Source organism: Zophobas morio, unplaced genomic scaffold (genome assembly GCF_036711695.1).
Source record: "Zophobas morio isolate AGI-343-1 ecotype UQ-CSIRO unplaced genomic scaffold, CSIRO_AGI_Zmor_V1 ptg000021l, whole genome shotgun sequence".
Taxonomy (NCBI): Eukaryota; Metazoa; Arthropoda; class Insecta; order Coleoptera; family Tenebrionidae; genus Zophobas; species Zophobas morio.
The window spans coordinates 19,775,738-19,803,472 of NW_026972126.1; the positions used below are offsets into that span (position 1 = coordinate 19,775,738).

General features: G+C 34.3%; 3 protein-coding genes and 3 pseudogenes across 3 annotated transcripts; 4 read left to right on the forward strand and 2 right to left on the reverse strand.

Annotated features, from left to right (window-relative positions):
- The first annotated feature begins 2,594 nt into the window (after positions 1–2,594).
- On the forward strand, positions 2,595–8,281 carry LOC135131759 (putative inorganic phosphate cotransporter; annotated as a pseudogene).
- Positions 8,282–10,939: 2,658 nt separating this feature from the next.
- Positions 10,940–11,751, forward strand: LOC135131760 (putative inorganic phosphate cotransporter). The gene is made up of 4 exons (XM_064059608.1): positions 10,940–10,991; positions 11,048–11,169; positions 11,219–11,610; positions 11,670–11,751. Exons 1-4 carry the CDS (start codon positions 10,940–10,942, stop codon positions 11,749–11,751), a joined length of 648 nt encoding a protein of 215 aa, XP_063915678.1.
- Positions 11,752–11,829: 78 nt separating this feature from the next.
- LOC135131761 (putative inorganic phosphate cotransporter) lies at positions 11,830–13,479 on the forward strand (annotated as a pseudogene).
- Positions 13,480–13,898: 419 nt separating this feature from the next.
- Positions 13,899–16,392, forward strand: LOC135131762 (putative inorganic phosphate cotransporter; annotated as a pseudogene).
- LOC135132760 (putative inorganic phosphate cotransporter) lies at positions 16,383–24,569 on the reverse strand. Its single transcript, XM_064060956.1, has 6 exons — positions 24,197–24,569; positions 17,417–18,097; positions 17,225–17,354; positions 16,919–17,163; positions 16,746–16,869; positions 16,383–16,694 (listed from the first exon to the last, which is right to left on the reverse strand). The coding sequence occupies exons 1-6, from the start codon at positions 24,392–24,394 to the stop codon at positions 16,636–16,638; spliced, it is 1,437 nt and encodes a 478-aa protein (XP_063917026.1). The 5' UTR covers positions 24,395–24,569; the 3' UTR covers positions 16,383–16,635.
- Positions 24,570–24,683: 114 nt separating this feature from the next.
- LOC135132762 (putative inorganic phosphate cotransporter) lies at positions 24,684–26,957 on the reverse strand. The gene is made up of 6 exons (XM_064060958.1): positions 26,365–26,957; positions 26,180–26,316; positions 25,449–26,132; positions 25,270–25,399; positions 24,855–25,223; positions 24,684–24,801 (listed from the first exon to the last, which is right to left on the reverse strand). Exons 1-6 carry the CDS (start codon positions 26,414–26,416, stop codon positions 24,761–24,763), a joined length of 1,413 nt encoding a protein of 470 aa, XP_063917028.1. The 5' UTR covers positions 26,417–26,957; the 3' UTR covers positions 24,684–24,760.
- Between the last annotated feature and the right edge of the window lie 778 nt (positions 26,958–27,735).

The window sequence follows — 27,735 nt, forward strand, 5'->3', positions numbered from 1 at the left end:
GATGTAGATCTCGACGAGTTTAGTCAAAAAAAAAGGTCCCAGACGAAGATTTTCCGAAATATTCGGTTTCCAAGTCGACTTTTTAAAATTTCTAAAAAATTATACTCCTGTTTCTTTTGACGATTCTAGAAAAATTTTACAAATTTTCGATCAAATAAAACTAAAAACAACATCTGAAGATTGAAATAAATAAATGAATGACTTTTGGTAATTTTTGGAAATGCTCAAGAAAAGTCAAAATTTATTTAGTTTTCAAAAACTGAGCTTTTGTTAGAGTTGACAAAAAATTCTGAAATATAGATCTCGATGAGCTTAATCGAAAAACATGTTCATGCTCCCGGAACAAAATTTACGAAATATTGGGTTTGTACCTAAAATTTCTAAAAAATCTCAAAAGTTACTTTAAAAAATCTTTATGCGATTGTGGAAAAATTCGACGAAATATCAAAAAAATATAACCAAAAATAACATCTTGAGATCGAAATCAATAAAGAGATCCCTTTTGCTAATTTTCGAAGATGCTTGGGAAAAATGTATATGGATTTTCAAAAATTGAGCTTTTGTTGAAATTAACAAAAAATCAACAAAAAATTCCGAGATGTAGATCTCGATGAGCTTAATCAAAAAACATAAGGTCTTGATGGTCCCAGACCAAGATTTTCAAAAAATTCGGTTTCAAAGTCGACATTTCAAAATTTCTCAAAAATTACATTTCTTTTGGCGGCTCTGGAAAAATTGTACAAATTTCGAGAAAATAAAACCAAAAACAACATCTGGAGATCGAAATCGATAAAGAGATCCCTTTTGCTAATTTTCGAAAACGCTTGGGAAAAGTCAAAAACATTTTATGGATTTTCAAAAATTTAGCTTTTGTTGAAGTTGACTAAAAATCCACAAAAAAATCTGAAATGTTGATCTCGACGAGCTCAATCAAAAAACACAAGGTCTAGATGGTCCCAGATCAAGATTTTCGAAACATTCGGTTTCAAAGTTCAAAAATTACATTTCGTTTGGCGATTGCTGAAAAATTTTCCGACTTTTCAACCAAATAAAACCAAAAACAACATCTGGAGATCGAAATCAATAAAGGAATCCCTTTCAGTAATTTTTGAAAATGCCTGGGAAAAGTCAAAAATTTTATATGGGTTTTCAAAAATTGAACTTTCGTAAAAGTTGACAAAAAATTCTGAAATATAGATTTCGACGAGCTTAAAAAAACATGACAGGTTCAAGGTTCCGGATCAAAATTTTCGAATACTCGGTTTCGAGCTGGAATTTTCAAAATTTCTCAAAAATTACCATATTTCTTTTGGCGATTACGGAAAAATTGTACGAATTTTCGAAAAAACAACCAAAAACAACATCTGGAGATCGAAATCAATAAAGGAATCCCTTTTGGTAATCTCGAACGTGCTTGAAAAAAGTAAAAAATTTTATACAGGTTCTCAAAAATTGCCATATTTCTTCCGTCGATTCTGGAAAAATTGTAAGAATTTTCAAAAAAATTGAATCCAAAACGATTTTTGAAAATCGAGATGAACAAAGGAGTCTCTTTTGATAATTTTTGAAAATGCTTGGGAAAAGTAAAAAATTTTATATGGGTTTTCAAAAATTGAACTTTCGTAAAAGTTGACAAAAAATTCTGAAATATAGATTTCGACGAGCTTAAAAAAACATGACAGGTTCAAGGTTCCGGATCAAAATTTTCGAATACTCGGTTTCGAACTGGTATTTTCAAAATTTCTCAAAAATTACCATATTTCTTTTGGCGATTATGGAAAAATTGTACGAATTTTCGAAAAAACAATCAAAAACAACATCTGGAGATCGAAATCAATAAAGGAATCCCTTTTGGTAATCTCGAACGTGCTTGAAAAAAGTAAAAAATTTTATACAGGTTCTCAAAAATTGCCATATTTCTTCCGTCGATTCTGGAAAAAATGTAAGAATTTTCAAAAAAATTGAATCCAAAACGATTTTTGGAAATCGAGATGAACAAAGGAATTCTTTTGGTAATTTTCGAAAATGCTTGGGAAAAGTCAAAAATTTTATATGGGTTTCCAAAAATTGAGCTTTTGTTAAAGTTGACAAAAAATTCTGAAATACAGATCTCGACGAGTTTAAAAAAAACATGACGAGTTCATGGTTCCGTACCAAAATTTTCGAAATATTTGGTTTCGAAGTCGGATTTTTAAAATATGTACTAAACATGCAAAAAAATGAACTCAAACAAATTGGATGTTACCTATATGGCCACTACACAAATTTTTGGATGCAGTACAGCTGTTTGTGAATCTACATTCTCTGTTTTAACCAGCATTTTAACCAAGTACCGTACTAATTTTTTGGACTTCGACAGGTTTTTACGAAAATTTAGTGTAAAAAATCGACGTTTCCAATTATTTTAATGTTCTTTCAAATATAAAAACTCAGAAAAAATAAAATAGTTATCTGAGTGTATTATTAAAATATAAATATTTACATGAAGCCCCCTCTGTCGACAAACTTGCCCCCCCCTGAATAAGTTTTCTAGCTACGAGGCTGAGCTTGCTGAATTATCGGTTGAAAAAGAAGTGCCACTTCTGACTTTGACGATGACGGAAGATACAGTTAATCTTTCTGACAATGAACAAACATCTACAGCAAGTAAAGAAGACACGTTTGTAATGAGGGTGGTACTGATTCAGGAAATTTTTTCGGTGTTAGACACTTTCAGAGTGTTTCACCCTTTTAGTGGTCTTCTAAATACGTACTACTTCGTCAGTCGCTAGCATCTCGATGACTGAAAAAAATCCCCCGGATCCGAGCATACCAGTGAGTACCAGTCGAAAAACCTACCACTTTTTTCAGGTTGTACGGTTCGACGATGAGTACGGCACGTGATAAACAGATCTGCGCTATATGTACAAGACCGGCTGTAAAAAAGCGAATGAATTGTGTAAACTGTAAGCAATATGTTCACAACAGTTGTGCACTTAAAAAGAAGTGTTGTGAAAATCAAAAACTCTTATCGGAAGCTGTGTATGATTCTGAAGAAGAACCGGAACCCGAACAAACCAGAGATGTGGAAGAAGTCATAACAAAAAATGAGGCAACGCTACTTAAAATGGAAAATCGGGAACTAAGAGAACAGAATAAAATACTACGGAAGAGAGTACTGTACTTACAGGATGAGGTTGATGCATATCAGTTTACATTTATTTCAGCCTTTGGTAATTTCAGTAAAGAATGGAGAGAGAAATTAGAACAATTGTCACTAGAGATGCAGAATATTAAGGTTTCATTAACTGAAATGAATGCCGTAAAAACTGATCAGTACTCGCTTAATGAAAAAGTAAATAAAGAAGATCCATCGATCTCGGTGGTGCCAAAAAAAACAACCGGCGATACACCAAATTAATTCTAATCTGGAAAAAATGAGAGACCGACAACGCCAAATTATGAACGAAGTTATTAATCTAGCGGAAAAAGATGTTGTCCAAAAACCATCGTACTCAACAGCTTCAACAAAGAATAACAAAAAAATACAATCGAAAGGTGTAAGCGCTCCCATCATAAATAACAAAGTTAGTGACCCGTCTTACAAACCTGACCAAATAGAGGAAGAGGAGTCTTTCCAGAAAATACACCGCAAAAAGAAGAAACCGAGAAAGTATCAATATGAAGTTGGAGAAGAAACGAGTGATGAGAATTCTTTCATCGGTACAAGTAGAAAACAAAGAAAAATATGGCTATTTACTTCGGGAGCGAAGGAACATGTAACAACAGACATTGTTTCAGACTATGTTTCAAAGAAAATAAATGAAGACAAGACAGACGTACATGTAAAAGAGATTATCCCATATCACAAAGAACAGGACAACAAATGTTTTCTCATTGGTGTCCAACCTAAGCATCTTGAAGCGGTCTATAGCAAAAAGTTCTGGCCTCAAGGAATCCGATACTCTCGTTTCAATTTTAAAAAAGGAGAACATTTTTTAGAGAAAAAGTAAACGAAAATAAACATAAAACTGAAAGGTCCAAATTCCATCTGAACAGCCTTAGGATTCACCAAAATGTTCAATCTATAGGTAACTGTGTACCACAAATAGAACATTTACTAAATAAGGAGGTATGTGATTTTCTGTGTGTAACTGAACACTGGCAACATCAGTTAAAAACTCGAAAAATATACGGTTATGAACTGCTATCTTTCTTTTGTAGAGACAGGGGACATCACGGTGGTTGTACCATATATTCAAGACATACAATGAGTTCTTATTGCACAGAAATAGATCTTTTAACAATTTCAAATAACTTTGAATGCTGCGGCATTGAATTTAAAACTGGAACAGATGCTATAGTTCTTGTTAGTATTTCCAGACCTCCAGATGGCGATATTAATTTATTTATAGATGGCATGGACACCCTTTTGGAAATTTTAGACAAAGGCAAAAAATTATATGTTGTATCAGGTGATTTTAACATTGACTTTAAGTCAAATAGCAAAGCCAAAACTGAGTTAGTCAATTTATTAACATGTTATAATGCACATTCTACAATAAACGAATACACGAGGGTTACATCTTCAAGCAAATCATGCGTAGATAATATTATCACAACTATAAATATTGATTACAAGACTGAGATTCTAAAATCTGGACTATCAGATCACTTTGGGCAATTAATAATACTTACTTTTCCTCATATACAGTCAGTAACTAAAGAAACTATTTCTTTCAGATCGCATTCTGAAACAAACGTTACAAAATTTCGATCTGAGCTTCAACACGTCTGTTGGAACATCTTATACAATACGTTGGGCGCCAACGAGAAATGGACTGTCTTCTTCAAATTATTTAAAGAACTATATGAAAAACACTTTCCCATAATAACAAAAAAAACTTACCTTAAAAAAAAGATACCATGGATAACACCACAATTAAATTTCTTACGTGACAAGCTACAAATATTGAGCTTACTATCCACAGTTAACTCAAACAACAAAATGGAATACATTAAATATAAAAAACTTTATGATCAATTATTGCGTAGCAGTAAAAATGTGTATTACACTAACAGATTAAAAAATGCTGCAAACACAAGCAAGGAAACATGGAAAATTGTAAATGAGCTAGTTACAAATCCTAAATCACAGAACATCAACAAAAATGTGTTTCCAAGAAAATACCTAAACAACAATAATTTAGTGAACGATTTCAACGACTATTTTATGCATGCGGCTGCTAATCTAGTATGTAATGCAAAACATCAGTGCCAGGGTAAATGTACTGTTTCCAATTTAATTCCTGTAAACTCTGATTCTATGTTTTTAAATCCAACAACTGAAGAAGAGATATACGCCATTGTATTAGCCTTAAAAAATAAAAATAGTAAAGGAATTGATGAAATACCGTTGAAAATAATCTTAAAGGTAATTGACTGCTTAAGCCCTGTAATAACTCACGTAATAAACTCTTCAATACATGAAGGAATCTTCCCCGATCAGTTAAAGAAGGCCCTAGTAATTCCAATTTATAAAGGAGGAGATCAAGAATGCTTACAGAATTACAGACCAATAAGTTATTTATACACGTTTATTTGAGTTCTTTATAAAATGTAATCTGTTCAAAAACTTTCAACATGGATACTTGCCTACAAAAAGTACTTCTACAGCACTGGTAAAACTTTATCAACATATCATTAAATTACTGGAGAACAAATTATCTGCTTGCGCCGTCCTAATAGACTTATCAAAGCCATTTGACAGTGTAAATCATTCCATATTATTTGACAAACTAAATCGCACTTGATTTAATAAAATCCTACTTAACCAAAAGGGAACAAAAAGTGATAATCAGAACAGATGAACAAAATTTTGAATCTAGCTCTACATATATTACTATGGGAATTCCACAGGGTAGCATCCTGGTCCCTCTCCTTTTTATTATTTACATCAATGATCTGGAAAGGGCCACGGAAAATTATAGTTCCAAAGTCTCAGTAACAGGCTATGCGGATGATACTCCGCACACGATCGCACTCACTAAAACAACGGAAACACAACCTGTAGTGACTTCAACTTTTCAAAATATAAATAACTGGCTTCAGTGCAATCAATTAATCCTAAATTTACAAAAAAGTGAGTGTATTGGATTTAAAACTAAAAACAATAATTTTATATTTCCTCCAAATATAAATTTTAATCAGGTTTCTATTAACTTTACAGAATCATGTAAGTTTCTTGGAATCCACTTCGACACTCAGCTAAACTTCAAGGGGCACATTGACCAATTAGTTTCGAGATTATCAAGAGCAGCTTATGCCATCAAAATATTAAGCAAAAATGTAGCGGTACAAACAACACTAAGTGCCTATTATGGTTATGTTTATTCCCTGCTGAATTATGGCATAATAATATGGGGAAATAGTCCATTCTTACAAAGTGTTTTCGTAATGCAAAAAGAATAATACGTTACATCTTCCATATGAGGATGAGCGAATCATGTAGAACTATATTCAGGGATAATAAGTTACTGACAGTATGTGGAATATTTATATATAATTTACTGATTTATGTAAAAAACAATCCGAAAGAATTTCAGTCTTGCTCTTTTGGCCATACTTACGAGACCAGAAATAAAAGTAACTTCTGCTTACCGGAACATAGACTCACGCTGTTTGAGAAGGGTGTGCATTATTCAGCTATGAGGTGTTATAATCACTTACCGTCAGCAATTAAAGAAATTGCCTCGGTGAAAATATTTAAAGAAGAGGTGTTCAAATATATTTGTGAAACTGAACCGTATAATCTGTCTGAACTTCTTGTTTAATTGTAGTTTGTTTATTTTGTTATGTTATTTTGTTATGTCATTTACAATGTAAATTTCATCTTTGACGTGTCTCATGTTCTAATGTATTTGATCACTGTAGACAAATAAAATTTACTTACTTACTTACTTTCTTTTATAAATCCCCGTCGCCATTTTAGACTTACCCAGAATGGGATGACACAGACACCATTTTGTCCTCATTTTTTTGGGGGTACATACTAACCCAACCCGGTGCCGGCCAACTCAGTGAGTATTTCGGACCCAAGTGGTTCCTCGTTGGTACCATGACCATTGGCTTCCTCTTCCACATAGTCATACCACCAATGGCGTCCACTTTTGGTTCCGTCGGAGTGATGATTTGTAGAATGATCCAAGGCTTAACACAAGGTTTTCTATACCCTTGCATTAGCAATTTCCTCAGTCGATGGACACCCCTTTTTGAGAGATCTCGAATTTCGAATTTTGTTTATGGAGCTGCTAATGTAGGCACTGCGATTTCTATGCCAGTAACTGGGGCTATATGTAGTTCGAAAAGTGGTTGGCCTCTGTCTTTTTACGTCTGCGGAAGCATCGGGATTGCTTGGGCCATAATTTTTGCGATATTTGCCGAAAATTCACCCTCTCAACACAAAAGAATATCACCGGAAGAAAGAGAGTATATTGAGAGCAGCACTTCTATTACTGAAACCAAGAAGGTTTTGATTTTGGATTTATGATCGCAAAAAGTGAGTGTTTTGTTGTTGAAATTACCAACACCGTGGTTGTCCATTGTGAGATCTGTACCAGTATGGGCGATATTTGTGGCTGGGATTGCCCAGTGTTGGGGAGGTTTTACTCTTCTCACTGAGATACCCAGTTATATGGACAGCATTATGCATTTTGACATCAATTCGGTGAGTACCTGATTGTCGTACTTACATTTAAAAATTGTTGTTGTTTTTAGAATATTCAATTATCTTCTCTACCCTACGTAGCTATGTTTCTAACGGGTCTAGTAGTGTCGCCACTCTTTGATACTCTCGTCGCTAACAATACCATCAGTATTACCGTTGCACGAAAAATTTCCAATTCTCTAGCGTCGGTACTACCAGCAGCTGCTTTAACATGTTTAGCGTTCTTGGAAAACTTTGAACCCAATTTAGTCAACGCGTTGTTGATTGTTGCAGTTGGTACTTCCGCGTTCCAGCAGTCAGGTTATATGCTCAACACTATAGATCTAACTCCGAACCACACTGGTACTCTTTTCGGTTTAATCAATGGGATTAACAATATATTCTCGCTTTTGCCACCCTTAACAGTGGGACTTCTTGAAAGCGATAAGGTAAAGTTTGTAAAAAGAAAGAGTGATGTTTTCAAGGCGATTTTAGTCAGACCCGATTTTATGAAGGAAGGTTTTTCTGCTTTCTGCTGGAATTTGTTTGGTGTTTGTATTTACGTACTGGATCAAATACTCGCTGACTTCGTGGTGATTCCTTTGGATGCAGACACGGGAGGCATTGAATCCATGTTCTTAAAATTTTATAACAAGTCTTCCACTTTCGTTCTAGCTTGTATCTACAGCCCTTCTACGTCATCGTTACACGATAGTAGGCTTCTGTTTGACTCTATTTTTAACATTACCAACACCTATGTAAACACATTCTTCTTTGGTGACTTTAACCTAAGTGAACTAAAATGGCCTTTAGATAATCGTCTGTCATTCCGCGATTCTGCCCAACTTCTGGTAAACTTACTTAATGACAGCCGCCTAAGGCAGCTTGTAACCAAGCCTACAAGATACAGAACTGGTCAAAGTCCATCCACCCTCGACCTCATTCATGTCTTCTGACAACACGTCACTATCCAATCTAGATTATCTCCCTCCTATTGGCATCTCAGACCACGTGACATTAAAGGTGCGTTTGCAGATATGCTCTATACCCTCTAAAAAGAGGATTGACACATTTAAGAGGTCAATTACAGATTATAAAGCTATATGCAGGTGTTTAAATAAGGTCGACTGGAATAATTTATTGAGTGACCCTTCAGTCTCTAACAACTGGAACTCGTTTAAAAATGTTATTAATGTTCAGATAGAACAACACACAACCACCTCTTTCGTTAAACGTTCTTCTAAAAAGCCCTGGATCAACAACTCTATCCTAAAATTAATTAAAAAAAAACGAGCTCTATGGCGTGCATTCAAAAGAACAGGTCTTGAGGCTGATTATAAGAGACATAGGTCTTTCTCAAATCGGTTGTCAACTATAATTATAGAAGCCAGAATAACCTACGAGAAATCTATAGCTGATAGTAAAGACACTAAGCGGTTGTACAAACACATTCGAACTCAATTATCCGGCCCAGTTGGAACTAATTTACGGATAAAAGATGACACGGGTACAGTGGTTAATAGTGATATTGAGGTAGCCGACTTATTTGCCAAATCTTTTTTAAAAATTTTCGTACAAGAACCGCCCAATGACAAAATGCCTAGCATCCTTGGAGTACCTAATGCAGCTGTTATCGATGATGTTCTATTTTCCAGTGACGCTGTCCGTAAAAAATTAGATAAATTGAAGGTGTCAAAGTCACCTGGCCCTGATTTAATCACAGCTAAACTTCTGACCACATGTTCATCTGTTCTATCGTATCCTCTCAGCATTCTGATGAGCCAGTCCTTTAATTCTAGTTCTCTACCTGCTGACTGGAGAACAGCAACTGTGCGGCCTATCTTTAAAAAGGGAGACAAATTTGATGCTACCAATTATCGACCCATAAGCCTGACCTCCCTGATTGTCAAAGTCATGGAGTCTATTATTTACGACCGTGTTATTAAATTCTTCGTGGATTATCAACTAATACCCTTCCAGCAGCATGGCTTTCTTCCCGGTAAATCTATCCAATCAAATTTACTCTGCTGCCTATCGGATTGGACGAAAGAAATAGACGCAGGCAACTCAATTGACGTAGTGTATTTAGACTTTTCCAAGGCATTCGATCGCGTCCCTAAGCGTCGATTGTTGCATAAGCTTCAACATCTTGGCTTAGGAGGAAACCTGCTAAAATGGATTGGTTCTTTTCTTTCTGAGAGAACATTTCGAGTTAAAGTGGGAGATGCTTACAGCCGTCCTTTTGAGGTTACGAGCGGAGTTCCCCAAGGTTCGGTACTGGGACCATTACTCTTTATAGCCTATACTGCCGATCTTAAGAGTAGCTTGATATCACCTTTTTCCATGTACGCAGACGATACCAAATTGTATAATTTAAGCTCACAAAATCAAATTCTTAAACAAGATCTTATAAGCATTCAAAAATGGTCCAGTGACTGGCTACTCCCACTTAACTTCGATAAATGTAATGTCCTTTACATTGGTAATAAGAATCCCAGAATGCCGTATTACATGAACGGTGAACAATTAGTCTCCTCTGACTGTTGTCGTGACCTTGGTGTTTTGGTAACTTGTGACTTGTCTTGGTCTCAGCACATCGCACATGTCAGTAAAAAAGCCAATTCGACACTGTTCCTTCTGAGACGGGCATTCCAAAAAAGTAGTCCTATTGTCTTTGCCAAATTATATAAAACATTTGTAAGACCCTTACTAGAATTTGCGAACAGTGTATGGTCGCCTATTTTACAGAAAGACATCCTTTTGCTTGAATCTGTCCAACGTAGGGCTACAAGAATACCGTTTGGTAGAGTACGGCCTCAATACCATGAATAGTGAATAGATCTGTATTAAATATTTTTTATTTGTTAATATATTTTTGCTAATACGTTTTTGTAATTATTTCGGGTACTTACATTTTGAAGACGAAAGTAGTACCGAATACGCAATGAAAACAATCAGAACTGCTGCGTGATAATTAATTGGTTGCAGGAAAAGATCTGAAATGCAGATATTGCTGAAGCACTTGTTAGCGGAATTTTTCATTTTCCATTGTTATCATAAACATATACAAAGTGTAAAGTTTTAGCATGATCAATAAAGCAATCACCGATAAATCACAATGTTAAATGCAAATTGACAGTTTTAATAATGATTAGATAAACATGCGTGAAAACTACTCAGACACAGGAACGACAGATATATAAAGAAAAAAGAAGATTAGTTTTATTTATTTCCAGTCATCCCATTTTCCGCACCATGTCAGACGTCAAGCTCAAAATCCCGATCTCCGAAGATCAACCCAAATCACGTAAGATTTCAAAAACATACCCAAAACTTTCTAATTTTCCAAAAATTAGTAATAAGAGTTCGGTACTACCATTCCTACTCATGTTTATCACCCTCATATCTGCTTCGTGATGCGCAAGGTCCTATCAGTGGCTATTATATCAATGACCGCAGAAACAACCCCCGACCCGAGCATACCAGTAAGTACACCACAAACCCAAGTACCGTAGTCAGTACCCACTCTTCTAGACGTACCCGGAATGGGACAACACCGACGTAATCCTGTCGTCGTTCTTTTGGGGCTACATCCTTCCACAAGTTGGTGCAGGACAACTCAGCGAGTACTTCGGCCCAAAATGGTTCCTGTGTGGTACCATGACCATCGGATCCGTTTTCAATATAGCCGTACCACCGATGGCAGCCGCTTTTGGTTCCACAGGAGTAATTATCAGTCGCGGGATTCAAGGTTTAAACCAAGGTTTTGTATATCCTTCGATCCACAATCTCATAAGTCAGTGGTCACCGATCGCCGAAAGGGCAAGAGTTTCGAATGTTGTGAATGCCGGAGCTAGTTTGGGTATAGCTATTGCTATGCCCCTAACTGGTGCTATCGCTGGGTCTGAGCTAGGATGGCGCACAGCGTTCTATGGGATTTGAGCTGCTGGGGTAACATAGGCTTTGATTTTTGCAATATTTGCAGAAAATTCACCTACTTCTCACAAAAAATATCAAAGGAAGAGTTGATGTATATCCAAGAGAACAATTTAATGACGATTATCTAGATAGAAATCACGTCAGCTTATAAAAGTAAACTAGTTTGCTTAAAGTTATCAGTTAAAAAAGAATGGTGACCTTTGACGATGGCCGAAGTTAAAGTTAATATTTCTGACAATGAACAAACACCTACACCAAGTAACGAAATTACGTTTGTAGATTCATTAAAACAACGGTGGTACTGTTTCAGGAAACTTTTTCGGTGTTACACACTTTCAGAGTGTTTGTTGTTTTTCACCCTTTTAGTGGCCTTCGGAATACGTACTACTCCGTCAGTTGCTATCATCTCGATGACTGAAATAAATCCCCAGGATCCGAGCATACCAGTAAGTACCAGTGCAAAAACCTACCACATTTATAAACCCCCATCGCCATTTTAGACTTACCCAGAATGGGATGACACAGATATCATCTTGTCCTCATTTTTCTGGGGGTACATACTAACCCAACCCGGTGCCGGCCAACTCAGTGAATATTTCGGACCCAAGTGGTTCCTCGTTGGTACCATGACCATCGGCTCCCTCTTCCACATAGTCATACCACCAATGGCGGCCACTTTTGGTACCGTCGGAGTGATGATTTGTAGAATGATCCAAGGTTTAACCCAAGATTTTCTGTACCCTTGCATTAGCAATCTCCTCAGTCGATGGACACCCCTTTTTGAGAGATCTCGAATTTCGAATTTTGTGTATGGGGCTGCTAATGTAGGCATTGCGATTTCTATGCCAGTAACTGGGGCTACATGTGGTTCGAAAAGTGGTTGGCCTCTGTCATTTTACGTCTGCGGAAGCATCGGGATTGCTTGGGCCATAATTTTTGCGATGCTTGCCGAAAATTCACCCTCTCAACACAAAAGAATATCACCGGAAGAAAGAGAGTATATTGAGAGCAGCACTTCTATTACTGAAATCAAGAAGGTTTTGATTTTGGATTTTTGATCGCAAAAATTTAGTGTTTTGTTGTAGAAAATCCCAACACCGTGGTTGTCCACTGTGAGGTCTGTACCAGTATGGGGGGTCTTTGTGGCTGGGATTGCCCAGTGTTGGGGAGGTTTTACTCTTCTCATTGAGATACCCAATTATATGGACTGCATTAAGCATTTTGACATCAATTCGGTGAGTACCTGATTGTCGTACTTACATTTAAAAATTGTTGTTGTTTTTAGAATAGTCGATTATCTGCTCTACCCTACGTAGCTATGTTTCTAACGGGTCTAGTAGTGTCGCCACTCTTTGATACTCTCGTCGCTAACAATACCATCATTAGTACCGTTGCACGAAAAATTTCCAATTCTCTAGCGTCAGTACTACCAGCAGCTGCTTTCACATGTTCAGTGTTTTTGGAAAATTTTGAACCCAATTTAGTCAACGCGTTGTTGATTGTTGCAGTTGGTACTACCGCGTTCCAGCAGTCAGGTGATATGCTCAACACTATAGATCTAACTCCGAACCACTCTGGTACCCTTTTCGGTTTAATCAATGGGATTAACAATATATTCTCGCTTTTGCCACCCTTAACAGTGGGACTTCTTGAAAGCGATAAGGTAAAGTTTGTAAAAAGAAAGAGTGATGTTTTCAAGGCGATTTTAGTCAGACCCGATTTTATGAAGGATGGTTTTTCTGCTTTCTGCTGGAATTTATATCGGATGTGGACTTTTCTATGCGATTTTCACTTCTGCGGAGGTCCACCCGTGGAATGATATACAGAAAGAAGAAGAGAAAACTGAGAAAAAGTGAATAGATCTGTATTAAATATTTTTTATTTGTTAATAGATTTTTGCTAATACGTTTTTGTAATTATTTCGGGTACTTATATTTTGAAGACATCGAAAGTAGTACCGATTACGCAATGAAAACAATCAGAACTGCTGCGTTATAATTAATTGGTTGCAGGAAAAAATCTGCAATGCAGATATTGCTGAAGTACTTGTTAGCGGAATTTTTCATTTTCCATTGTTATCATAAACATAAACAAAGTGTAAAGTTTTAGCATGATCAATAAAGCAATCACCAATAAATCACAATGTTAAATGCAACTTGGCGGTTTTAACCATGAATAGATAAACATACGTGAAAGCTACTCAGACATATGACCGACAGATATATAAAGAAGAAAGATTAGTTTTATTTATTCCAGTCATCCCATTTTCCGCACCATGTCAGACGTCAAGCTCAAAATCCCGATCTCCGAAGATCAACCCAAATCACGTAAAAATTCAAAAACATACCCAAAACTTTCTAATTTTCCAAAAATTAGTAATAAGAGTTCGGTACTACCATTCCTACTCATGTTTATCACCCTCATATCTGCTTCGTGATGCGCACGGTCCTATCAGTGGCTATTATATCAATGACCGCAGAAACACCCCCCGACCCGAGCATACCAGTAAGTACACCACAAACTCAAGTACCGTAGTCAGTACCCACTCTTCTAGACGTACCCGGAGTGGGACAACACCGACGTAATCCTGTCGTCGTTCTTTTGGGGCTACATCCTTCCACAAGTTGGTGCAGGACAACTCAGCGAGTACTTCGGCCCAAAGTGGTTCCTGTGTGGTACCATGACCATCGAATCCGTTTTCAATATAGCCGTACCACCGATGGCAGCCGCTTTTGGTTCCACATGAGTGATCATCAGTCGCGGGATTCAAGGTTTAAACCAAGGTTTTCTATATCCTTCGATCCACAATCTGATAAGTCAGTGGTCACCGATCGTCGAAAGGGCAAGAGTTTCGAATGTTGTGTATGCCGGGGCTAGTTTGGGTACAGCTATTGCTATGTCCCTAACTGGTGCTATCGCTGGGTCTGAGCTAGGATGGCCCACGGCGTTCTATGGGATTGGACGTGCTGGGGTAGCATGGGCTTTGATTTTTGCAATATTTGCAGAAAATTCACCTACTTCTCACAAAAAAATATCAAAAGAAGAGTTGATGTATATCCAAGAGAACAATGCCGTTGAACATAGTAGTACGAGGGTACGACTTTCATAATTTCGTGATTTCTGTGTGTAGCTTAAATATTGTAGAAAGTACCGACACCATGGAGGAGTATTTTGACGTCGCTACCCATGTGGGTTATTTTAATAACCGCCTGTGCCCAATGTTGGGGTGCTTTCACTCCACTCACAGAAATGCCGAGTTATATGGACGCTATTATGAACTTTGACATAAAATCGGTGAGTACCTTTCAAGCTTCGAATTTTCGGTACTAAGTAAATACCATTCTAGAATAGTCTTCTGTCGGTAGTACCATACGTGGGTCACAGGCATTGCGGTGTCTCCACTAGCCGATAAGCTAATCATAAATCAAGTATTCCGTACCACCACAACGAGAAAAATTTTTGGTGGACTGGGTACTTTTGTGCCAGCTTTGGCCTTAACGTGGCTCGCTTTTATCGATGGTGCCGAACAAGAACTAGCTTTAGTACTTCTAGTGGTGGCCGTTGGTTGCACAGCTTTCATGGTTTCTGGTTATCTTATCAATATCATTAACGCTGCACCTAACCACGCTGGTACCATTGTGGGTATAGTGAATGGTACTTCTAATACAAGGTAATAAAATGATAAAATAATTGTTCATCTAATTACACAGGCCTGCGATGGTTTTCCCCCAACAAAATCAAGTAGTAATTTCGGTAGGTCTTAGATACTCATGTATAAAAAAAAATTGCAAAAATTTCTATCACGTACAGTTTCTGAAAAAAATATTTTTTTCAGTTTTGTTCTTAGTACTATAAAAATTAACTTCTAGATTTTGTGGTAAGAATATATATGGATAATGGTGTTGATATTTCATTTCGTGTTCAGCTTAGTAAGAGTTATTTGTGTCCACTATGCGCTTACTACCCTGAATTTAAACAAAAATTACTAATGTCTTCTCGGAAATGGGTTCATTTTTCAGATAACTTCTGTTACACTTGTAGAACTTATTTAATCAAAAAACAACATCAAATAATTTCTGAATTTATCGAACAACTATGCGAAAGTTATTTTAAAGTTAATATAAAAAAACCAAGACAAAAAATGGGTGCCTCATAAAATGTGTTCATGCACCTCGCAAATGGTCAAAAGGAAAAAAAAATCTTTAAGTTTGCGGACACCAATGATTTGAATGGAGCCACAAAATCATACAGACGATTGTTACTTTTGCTGTTCAAATATAAAAAGATATAATGCGAAAAATGTAACAGCAATAACATATTTTATCGTGAATATAAGAAAAAACGCTTAAATCATAGCTTTGAAGAAAGAAAAAAAGAAGCTTCTTGATTTATTTGTTTTTTTAATTTTTGTTTATAACTAATTTAGTTCATTTAATAAATAAACATTCAATTTTATATTCTTTATATTTTATTTTTTCATAAAAATTATCTGAAAAACTATGAATATTTAGGCCTACATAAAAATAAATCTCGATGTGCTACAAAAAAACTAGAGTTATATTTGAATTCGGCATACATAAATATATTAAAAAAAAACAATATTATTTAAAAGGGAAATTAAAAGTTATATTTCGCAGGCCTGTGTTATTGGTACTTTAATAATACCGATAAGTCAGTGGTCACCACAACGAGAAAAACTTTTGGTGGACTGGGTACTTTTGTACCAACAAAGTAGGGAAAAGAAAGAAATAAGAAGAAATGGTGTTTAAAACCTCTATTAAAAATTTGTGTATGTGACAGTTAACATCGTCTTAAACTCTATTATACTTGTATATAAAAATTTTAAAGAAAGTGTTATTTACATTTTTCAAATATATGTGTAATGTTGAAGCTATACTACCATATTCAATAGATTCTTTTATATAAGGCACCTTCGACAATTTGTCAAAATCACCAAATATTACAAAAATATTTGAGAAAATAGAAAATCACTCATCTATGAAAGATGTCAATCAGGTGGTTGCGCTAATTTGTCCTTTGCTATTGTCTGCTTCCTTCTGGGAAGACGAATCTAAAACCAAATCGTCAACAATCATCATCAAACAAAAATGAAATTCCGTACCTGACGTTTCTTCATCATTCCATGGTTGTACTTCTCCGGAAGCAAAAAACGCGTAGAACGTACTTGTAACGACATAGACTCCAGAAGCAATACAGAAAACGTACCTCCACAACAGCGGGTCATCCTGTAGGAACAATGTGTTACGTTTTTAATAATCTGGAGGTGGTACGTACCTGTTCGTAGGGGATCACTTTGATGGCCAGAGGTGCTATAATTGAGAAAATATTGGACAGACCATTGGTGATCCCCATTAAGATTCCAGCATGGTTAGGAGACAAATCAATATGATTTACGTTAAAACCACTATACACAGCTGCGTTAGAACCCACAGCAACAACTAAGAGACCAAGAGCCAGATCTTTCTGAGACGAATCGACGAAAGCTAGAGCCACTAGAGCAATCGCTGGTACGATCAAGCCTGAAACCATCACAATCACATAGTTAGACACCTAATAGAATTTAGTAACATAGTGACTCACCAAGAGTGTTAAAAATTTTCCTCACACTAGTAATCGTCAAATAATGAGCAATCAAATAGTCAGCAAGTGGGCTGAAGACGAAACTCAGACACCATAGCACCAGATACGGAAGAGCCGACAGCAAACTATTCTGTTATTAAATGGAAGTCCAAATTCAAACAAAATTCAAAATAATATTTCCACCATACTTACATCACTGATGTCGTACTTCATGATCCCGCTCATATAAGACGGAATTTCGGTCAAAAGCGTCCAAAATCCCCAATTCTGGCCACAGTGCGTTACAAAAATAGCAATGAAAGGCAACGACTTGAATATTTTCAGCCACGGTGTCGGTAGTTCCTTTCCTTCCGACCCGACGGTACCTTCGATGTACCGCTTCTCCTTTTCTGACACTCTTCCATGTTTGGCGGGACTGTCGGCTCCAATGAGGGCCCATAGAATTGTCCACGTGATCCCCATTCCGCCGTAGACGTAGAAGGCTGTTGGCCACCCCACTGAAGAGTCTGCGATGGCTCCGGTCACCGGTAGGGCAATGACGGTTCCCAGAGGTCCTCCAGTGTAGACGAAACTAGCGACTTTGGAGCGTTCTGCTAAAGGGGTCCATTTTCCCAGAAGTGTGTGCAACGAAGGGTAGAGGAAACCTTGGTTCAAACCTTGGATTACCCGACAGGCTATCACGCCGCCCTCGCCCACGTTGATGGCCATCACTGGGATCAGGATCGTGAAGAGGGAGTTTAGGAACATGGTACCGGCGAGGAACCACTTGGGACCGAATTTTTTGACGAGGGCGCCGGCGCCGATTTGAGGGATGACGTAGCCCCAGAAGAAGGCTGACAGGATGGTTTCTTTTTCGGTCCATTCTGGGTAAGTCTGGAAAAAATTGGGTGAAGGTTATTTTGACAGAACTTTCCTCGCCTCTGAGGTGCAGTCGAACAAATTCTAAAATCAAAAAATTTTAAAAATCGAAAAATTAAAAAATTGAAAAATCAAAATTTTGAAGAATCGAAAAAATAAAAATTCGAGAAATTGAAAAATTCCAAAACTGAATTGACAAAAAATAGAATAAAAAAAAATAGAAAAATTGGACAATATATATGTAGTTTGAAAAAAGCAAAAAATTGAAAAACCAATAAATTGAAAAATCAAAACTACAAAAATCCATAAATCTAAAATTTAAAAAATTGCATAGTTAAAAACTGAAGAATCGGAAGACCTAAAATTTAAAAATCGAGAAATTGAAAAATCGAAAAGCCGAGAAGTCGAAAAATTCAAAAACCCAAAGCGAAACATCCAATATTTAAAAAATAGAAAAATTGAAGAATCGAAAAACTGAAAAATCCAGTCATTGAAGAATTGAAAAACTGAAACATCGAGAAACGAAACATTAAAAGATCCAGAAATCGAAAAATCAAAAAGTCGAGTAGAGTCAAAAGTAGAAAACTGAGAAATCGAAAACTCGAGACGTAAATTTTTAAAAACGTAAACGAACCATGTAAAAATCGAAAAACCTAATCTAATAATCTAGGCATTGATCAATGGAAAAATCGAAACATTAAAATCTCGAGAATCGAGAAATTGAAAAATTGAAAAATGGAAAAATCAAAAATTCTTAAAATTGAAAAATTGAAAAACCCAAAAATTGAAAAATCCCCAAAATTTAAATGTTGAAAAATTGTTTTAATCGAAAACTCAAGGCGTCTAGAAATTGAAGAATAAAAAAATCGAGAAACTGAAAAATCTAAAATTTAAAAAATCGAAAATTGAAGAATCGAAAAATTGAAAAATCGAGATATTGAACAACTGAAAATCTGAAAAATAGAAAGATCGAGAAGACGAAAAGTCGAAAAATTCAAAAACCGAGAAACCAAAAATTCCAAAAATTTTTTAAATCGAAAAATTGAACCGAAAATCTGAAAAATCGAAAAATTGAAAATTCCTAAAATTGAAATGTTGAAAAATTGGGAAATCAAAAACTTGAAAATCGAAAAGTAGAAAGATTTCAAAAATCGAAAAGCCAAAATATCCTCAAATTGATTAAAAAAAATCGTAAATTCGAAAAATTGAAAAATGTATATGTAGTTTGAAAAAAACAAAGAAATTGAATAAGCAATAAACTGAAAAATCGAAACTAAAAAAAAACATAAATCTAAAATTTATAAAATTGCAAAATTAAAATTTTGAAAAACTGAAGAATCGGAAGATCTAAAATTTAAAAATACTAAAGTTGAAAGATTGAAATCTGAAACAACGAAAAATTAAGAAATTCTAAAATTGAAAAATTGAAACACTGAAATATCGAGAAACGAAACATTTTAAGATCGAAAAATCGAAAAATCAAAAAGTCGACTAGAGTTCAAAATAGAAAAATCTAGAAATCGAAATAGTCCAAATCGAAAAATCGAGAAGTAAATTTTGAAAAATTTAAAATACAAAATAATATATCTAAATCGAAAAACAAACCAAGTAAAAATTCGAAAAATTAAATAATCTAGGCATTAATCAATAGAAAAATCGAAACATTAAAATATCGAGAATCGAGAAATCGAAAAATTGAAAAATGGGAAAATCAAAAATTCTTAAAATCGAAAAATTGTAAAACTCGAAAAATATAAAATCGCAATATCGAGCAGCCGAAACATAAAAAAATCGAAAGCTTAAAATATCGAAAAATTGAAAAATCCAGAAGTTGAAAAATACCTAAAATTAATATGTTGAAAAATTTTTTAAATCGAAAAACCAAGACATCTAGAAATCGAGTTAAAACATCCTTAAATCGAAAAATGCAAAATTTAAAAATCAAAAAATTGAAAAATCGAAAACAAGTCGAAAAATTCAAAAACCTAGAAATCGAAAATTCCAAAAATTTTAAAAATCGAAAAATTGAACCGAAAATCTGAAAAATCGAGGAATTGAAAAATTCCAAAACTGAATCGGCGAAAAACTGGGAAATCGAAAGACTGGAAAATCGAAATATCGAAACATCAAAAAATTGAAAAACTGAAATATCGGAAAACGAAACATCAAAAGATTTAGAAATCGAAAAGTCAACTAGAGTTGAGGAATAGAAAAATCGAAACATCGAAATACTAGTAAATCAAAAAATTAAAAACTCGAAAAACTAAAAAATCAAAAAGTCAAAAAAAATTAAAATAGAAAAATTTTAAAACCGAAAAATCTAAAACGGAGAATTTGAAATATTGAAAGATCCAGAAACGGAAACATCAAAAAACTGAAAAAACTAAAATTTACTAATTGGAAAAATGTATACTTTTAAAAACTGAAAAATTTAGACTTTTAAAAATTGAAACATTATAATATAGAAAATTGAAGAAACGAAAAATTGAAAAAAAGAAATATCCAAAATTTAAAAATCGAAAAAGTAAAATATTGAGAAATCTAAGTCAGAAAATTGCAGAATCGACATCGAAAAATTGAAAAATCGAAAAAAAATTGAAGAGTCGAAAAATTCAAATATCCCAAAACCGAAACAACGAATAATTAAGAAACCGAAAAATTCAAAAATTGAGAATTCGAAAAGTCGAAAAATCGAAAATTTAAAAAATCGTAAAACAAAAAAAACAAAAATCAGAAAAATCGAAAAAGTTCAAAAAACGAGATATTGACAATTGAAAATCTGAAAAATCAAAAGATCGAGAAGTCGAAAAATCGAAAATTCTACTGCGAAAAATCGAAAATTCAAAAATCGAAAAACTGAAAAATCGAAAAAGTAAAATATTGAGAAATCGAAAAGTCAAAAAATTACCGAATCGTCATGGAAAATTTGAAAAATCGAAGAAAAATTGAAGAATCGAAAAATTGAAATATCCCATAAATGAAACAACGAAAAATTGAGAAATCGAAGAATTCAAAAATCGATAATTCGAAAAGTCGGATAATCGAAAATTTAAAAAATCGAAAAACTAAAACAAACACCCAAAAAATCGAAAAATTTCAAAAATCGAGGTATTAAAGAATTGAAAGTCTGAAAAATCGAAAGATCGTGAAGTCGAAAAATCAAAACATCAAAAAAATCGAGAAATCGAAAAGTCGAGTAGAGTCGAAAAATTGAAAAACTGAGAAATCGAAATAGTCCAAAATCGAAAAATCGAAAAGTTAAAAATTGAAAAATTTAAAAATTAAGAAAAAAAATTGAAAAATTGAAAAATCGAGGAATTGAACAATCGAAAAATCGAAACATTGAAATTTTGATAAATCCAGAAATCAAAAAATTGAAAAATCGAAAACTAAAAATCGAGAAATCGAAAATTTAACCGAAAAATCTAAAACTGAGAAGTTGAAAATCGAAAAATCGAAAATTCGAAGGCGAAAAATTGAAAATTAAAAAATCAAAAAATTAAACAACCGAAAAAGTATAATATTGAGAAATCGAAAAGTCGAAAAATTGTCAAATCGTATGGAGACATTGAAAAATCGAAGAAAAATTGGGGAATCGAAAAATTGAAATATCCCATAAACGAAAAATTGAGAAATCGAAAAATTCAAATATCGAGAATTCGAAAAATCGAAAACCAAAAAACCGAGAAATCAAAAATTTAACCAAAAAATCTAAAACTGAGAGGTGAAAAATTGAAAATTTAAAAAATCGAAAAACTCAGTCAAAAACCTGAAAAACTAAACATTAGATACATAAAAAAATTGAAGAATTGAAAAATTGAGAAATCGAAAAATTCTAAAATCGAGAAATAGAAAAGTGGAAAAATCGGAAATTTAAAAAATCGAAAAATAGAAAAACTGAGAAGTGGAAATATTGAGAAATCGAAAAATCGAAATTTCAAAACCGAAACGTGGAAAAATTGAGAAATAGAAAAATTCTAAAATCGAGAAATAGAAAAGTCGAAAAATCGGAAATTTAAAAAATCGAAAAATAGAAAAATTGAAAAATGGAAAGATTGAGAAGTCGAAAAATCGAAATTCCAAAACCGAAACGTGGAAAAATTGAGAAGTCGAAAAATTCTAATCGAGAAATACAAAAGTCGAAAAATCGGAAATTTAAAAAGTCGAAAAATAGAAAAACGGAAAAATGGAAAGATTGAGGAATCGAAAAATGGAAACATCAAAAGATTGAGAAATCGAAAATTCGAGTAATCGAAAAATAGAAAAACTGAGAAATCAAAATCAGTTTCAAAATTGGAAAATCGAATAGTCCTAATTCGAAAATTTAAAAAATCGAAAAACTGAAAAACCTGATCAAAATTTTTGAAAATCGAATAATTGTGAAACGAAAAATTTAAGACCGAAAAGTTGAAAAATCGAGAAATCGAAACATCAAAAAACTGAAAAATCTAAAATTTAAAACTTCTAAAAATTGAAAAATCTAACATTTTAAAACATGAAAAATTCAAATGTAGAAAAATTGGAAAACTGAAAAATCTAAAATTTAAAAATCAAAAATTTGAAAAATCTAAAATGTAAGATGTAGAGAAATCGGAAAATCGAAAAGTCGAACAATTGAAGAATCGACACATCGAAAATTATCAAAACTCAAAAATGAAAATATTGAAACATCGGAGAAATATTCAAGAATCGAAAAATTAAAAAATCCAAAAATTGAAAAATTACCAAAATTTAAAATTTTTTAATCGAAAAATCAAGCCGTCTAGAAATCGAATGAAAACATCCTATAATCGAAAAATGCAAAATTTAAAAATCAAAGATTTGAAAATTACAACAACCGAAAAATTGAATAGAAAAATCGATAAATCGAAAATTCCAAAAATTTTGAAAATAGAAAAATTGAATCGAAAAACTGAATAATCGAGAAATCGAAAAATTCCAAAACTGAATCGACGAAAAATTGGGAAATCGAAAGTTTCGAAAATCGAATAATTGTGAGACGAAAAATTTAAGACCGGAAAGTTGAAAAATCGAGAAATCGAAACATCAAAAAACTGAAAAATCTAAAATTTAAAAATTCGAAAAATTGAAAAATTTAAAATTTTAAAAACTGAAAATTTAAAATGTAAAAAAATTAAAGAAATGCAAAAAATCGAAAAATTGAAAATTTTCAAAACTCAAAAATTGAAAATTTTCAAAACTCAAAAATGAAAATATTGAAAATTCGGAGAAAAATTGAAGAATCGAAAAAATTAAAAATCCCAAAACTGAAACATCGAAAAGTCGAAAAACTGAAGGCGAAAAATCGAAAATTGAAAAAATCGAAAAATTAAAAAAGCAAAAATCTGAAAGTCGTAAATTTGATAAATCGAAAAATTGAATAATCGAAAACTGAAAACGAAAAATCGATTAATGAGAATTCCAGAAATGAAACAATCGAAAAAACCGAAAAATCAATTAATCGACAAAATGAAAAATCGATAAATTAGAAACATCTAAGGTCGAAAAAAATTGAAAAATCGAAACATCGAAAAATTTAAAAATTGGAAAATCGTAAAACTGAAATAACGGCAAATCTAAAATTTAAAAAATCGAAAAATTGTAAAACCGAGAAGTCGAAAAATCGAAAGATAGCAAAACTGAAAAATCGAGATATTGAAAAATTGAAAATCAAGAAATAAAAAAATCGAAAAATTGTAGTACATCCAAAATTTCGTTTTTTCCAAACATCTCGATGCCTAGGATAAAAATTCAAAATGGATTCAAAAACCACAAGTTCAGAACCATGTTGCTTTTTAACATTCAAATAATACTTATTAGATTACATTGTCAGAGGATACTATCAATTCCTAAGGAGGGGGACACGAACAGATAAATATTGATAACGATTCACCATGCTTCCGATAAACGTAAAACATTTTCAAAATTAAATTGTACCCAATTTTGTTTTTTGTCAAAAAATCTGGATACCTAAGGTAAAAATTTAACACGGATTCATAAACCACAAATAGAGGAGTACGTTATTTTATAAAATTCAAATAACTTTTACTACTCTAAATTTGTAGCTGACATACATACAAAGTTTGAAGAAAATTATCGATTATGGGTACTTACGGGTACATCTGGATTTGGTGGATCCTTAGACATCATAGCTATAATCCCCACAGACATATTAGTTCGTATTCCATACGCGATCATACATGCCAAAAAGTGCATAAAAAACTGAATATGACGAAGCCCGAACCATTTAAAAGGCGAGAAACTTTTTTCTTGTGGTTCTTTTTCGAGTTCATCTACATCTACCACCGTCATTGTAAATTTTTGATTTTCGTCGAAACGAGGTCGCAGACTTGACTGAAAAACACACTGCCAGTGATCTTATAAAATCAGGCCGTAGAAAGATAATGCTTAATCGTTCAATTAGATTACAGCTGCATATTTTTTCTTGTTCAAGTGGCAACATTTAATTGTTCATGATAAGATTTTTATTGTCTTGGAAGCGGTTATTGTGCTTAAACCAACTAAAACGATTTGAATAAAATTCGCCGATAGGTTATTGATAAATCTTGTAAAAATTTGAATCGTTTTATTTGTAGCTCAAGATCGACAAAATATTCAAACTTCATCTGTAAAATAGATGCACGAAATTTTCCAGTTCGGTTGACCAGAAAACAGATTCTACAACTTGTCTTCATTTTCGCTCTGCTTCTTTGAAGAATCTAAAACAGAAGGTTGGTTGTTCCAAGACCATAGAAGAAATGTCGTCACAAACCGGTTTCGCCTTCAGTGTTCCAGGGTTGGACTTCTCCGGAAGCAAAAATGTCGTAGAAGACGCTCGAGACGACGTAGATTGCTGCAGCTATGCAAAAAACGTACCTCCATAGAATTGGGTCCGTCTGTTCGTAAGGAATCACCTTAATTATCAAAGGGGCTATAATTGAAAATACGTTGGACAGGCTGTTGGTAATTCCCATGAGAATTCCAGCGTGGTTTGGCGACAAGTCAATATGGTTGACGTTAAACCCGCTGAAAACGGCTGCATTGAAACCCACAGCGACCACCAAGAGGCCTAGAGCTAAGTCCCGTTGAGCTGAATCGACGAAACCAAGAGCCACCAAAGCGATAGCTGGGATGACAATACCTGCAATCATTGTTGACGAAATAGGTCAAGATTGTCAATTAGTTACCAATAGTGTTGAAGATTTTCCTCACAGCTCCTATTGACAGATAATGAGCGATCAAATAGTCAGCAATCGGGCTAAAAATGAAGCTCAAAATCCACAAGACGAAGTATGGAAGAGCCGACAATAAACTATTCTGTCAAAAGAGCATTGTCACCCAAAATCTACACAAATTATCAACTTACATCACTAATCTTGTACTTCATGATGCCACTCATGTATGACGGAATTTCAGTCAAGAGGGTCCAAAACCCCCAATTTTGCCCACAATGGGCTATCAAAATAGCAAGAAAGGGCGTGGACGTAAGAATTGACTTCCATGGTGTTGGCAATTCTTCTTTTTCTTCAGTTGATGTAGTACCTTCAATGTAGCGTCTTTCTTCTTCTGATATCCGTCCGTGTTTGGCTGGACTATCAGCACCCACGAGTACCCATAGTACAGTCCATGCTATTCCCAAACCACCATACACATAGAAAGCTGTAGGCCACCCAACCGACGACTCCGCTATGACCCCCGTTATGGGTAGAGCTATCACAGTCCCTAAAGGTCCTCCAGTGTAGACGAAACTAGCCACTTTAGATCTTTCCGCCAGTGGTGTCCATTTCCCCAGAAGAGTGTGAACAGAAGGAAAAAGGAAACCTTGGTTCAAACCTTGAATGACCCTACAGGCTATCACTCCTCCTTCACCCACACCACTAGCCATCACTGGTATCAAAAGCGTGAACAACGAATTGATGAACATGGTACCAGCGAGGAACCACTTGGGCCCGAATTTTTTGACCAGTGCACCAGCACCAATCTGGGGGATCACATAGCCCCAGAAGAAGGCTGAAAGTATTGTCTCTTTTTCGGTCCACTGCGGGTACGTCTTGAACAACACGTTGTTTAGTGGTATGGTCTAGAAGGGGTACTTACAGGTATGTCTGAGTTGGGTGGTTCGTCAGACATCATTGCTATAATCCCCACGGACATGTTGGTTCGAACACCATAGGCGATCATACAAGCTAAGAACTGTAAGAAAAACTGTATGTGTCGAAGACCCAACCATCGTTCTGTTGATGGTTAATATTATTGGAAGAAATCACCTTTTGGGAACTCACTTGTTTTGAATTCTTCTAGCTGGTTTTCGGCGTCTGTAGCTACCACAGTCATGTTTGGTTGTCTCTATTTTTCTAAACGAATTGATACTTTTTAACTAGAGAAGACGATGGCGGAATTATTATATTCGTAGATAGGATTTAATCTGTGCTAGATTATTGATTCTCTTTGTAGGTAGAATTGTAGGAAAGATCCAGTAACTTAAGATAACGTTTCTGGTTAACAAGGTCGCTCACGTGCATCTAACCTCTAATAAATTTTCCATTTGAATAAAATTCGCTTGATAGATGAGTGACTAAGCTGATTGTGTGATTGTTTGATATGATCTATCGCTTATTTTTCTATTGTGTTTTGGAGCCATGTTGACGAAACGTGCTCATTTAAACCTAGGGGATTTGCGAACTCTGACAAAATTGTTGTCTCAAAAATTTGTATAGTTCTCTAATTTATCGGTTCGTCCCTTGCGGAAAATTGATGACGTCATGGCAAATTATGGCGCGATAAATTTGATTTGTACTACAAAATTTTAGAATTGATCTTGGAAACTACCCAGATTTTGACTAGGTGTAATGTTATCGTGAACATGATAAACGGCAATCGGTACTTTATGACGTCATCTCAAATGTTTGATACAATTTTACTCCCACTTAAAATACACTTAAGTGGCATTTTTTTTTATATTTGATTAATCCACAACTACTTTTAATTTATCTAAGTACTTTATCGGAAAAACGGTTTTAATTACAACAACATGTTAATAAAACTAGATCATGTACTTTTTGAAATTTTGTTGACAGTTCGTTGTACACCTTGACAGTGTTTGCATTTCAAAAATCAAAATTTAATAATTTTAATTCTTACGAAAATTCCATAAATGAAGATTTAGACAGAGAATCTTCAAATTTCCTTTTTGTCTTTGTTGATTGTCAATTATCCGATGTTCGAGTTTACGATTTTTCAATTATTTTTCGACTCTTCAATTTTTCACTTTTTTGACTTTTCGATTTTTGAGTCATTGACGTCAATTTTTTGATGTTTAAATTGCTCAATTTCTAAATTTTTCAATTTTTGATCTTTCGAAATTTCGATCTTTCGATTTCTCCACTTCCTCGTTTTAGATTTTTCGGTTTTTCAATTTTTCGATTTTTCAATTTTTGGATTTCTCAATTTGTCAAGATTTCGATTTTTCGATTTTTGGAGTTTTCCATTTTGCACTGTTTCGATTTATGCCTATTTCGATTTCTCAATTTTTCGATTTTTCGACTCTTTGACTTTTCCAGTTCTATATTTCTCAATAATTTGATGTTTCGATCTCTCAACGTTTCAGTTCCTGAGTTTTTCAATGTTTCGAGTGTTCGATTTCTCGGTTTTTC

Bases quoted from the DNA above. Each gene is read 5' to 3' on its own strand.
- LOC135131760 (XM_064059608.1), top strand. From the start codon at position 10,940: ATGTCAGACGTCAAGCTCAAAATCCCGATCTCCGAAGATCAACCCAAA. The intron at 11,170-11,218 runs GTAAGTACACCA...CCACTCTTCTAG, and splicing joins CCCCCGACCCGAGCATACCA to ACGTACCCGGAATGGGACAA. The intron at 11,611-11,669 runs GTTCTATGGGAT...CAATATTTGCAG, and splicing joins GAGCTAGGATGGCGCACAGC to AAAATTCACCTACTTCTCAC.
- LOC135132760 (XM_064060956.1), bottom strand. From the start codon at position 24,394: ATGACGGTGGTAGATGTAGATGAACTCGAAAAAGAACCACAAGAAAAA. The intron at 17,355-17,416 runs GTAAGTATGGTG...ATTTAATAACAG, and splicing joins TGAAGTACGACATCAGTGAT to AATAGTTTGCTGTCGGCTCT. The intron at 16,695-16,745 runs GTACGGAATTTC...ATTTGGTTTTAG, and splicing joins GAATGATGAAGAAACGTCAG to ATTCGTCTTCCCAGAAGGAA.
- LOC135132762 (XM_064060958.1), bottom strand. From the start codon at position 26,416: ATGACTGTGGTAGCTACAGACGCCGAAAACCAGCTAGAAGAATTCAAA. The intron at 26,133-26,179 runs GTAAGTACCCCT...GTGTTGTTCAAG, and splicing joins CACCCAACTCAGACATACCT to ACGTACCCGCAGTGGACCGA. The intron at 25,400-25,448 runs GTAAGTTGATAA...CTCTTTTGACAG, and splicing joins TGAAGTACAAGATTAGTGAT to AATAGTTTATTGTCGGCTCT.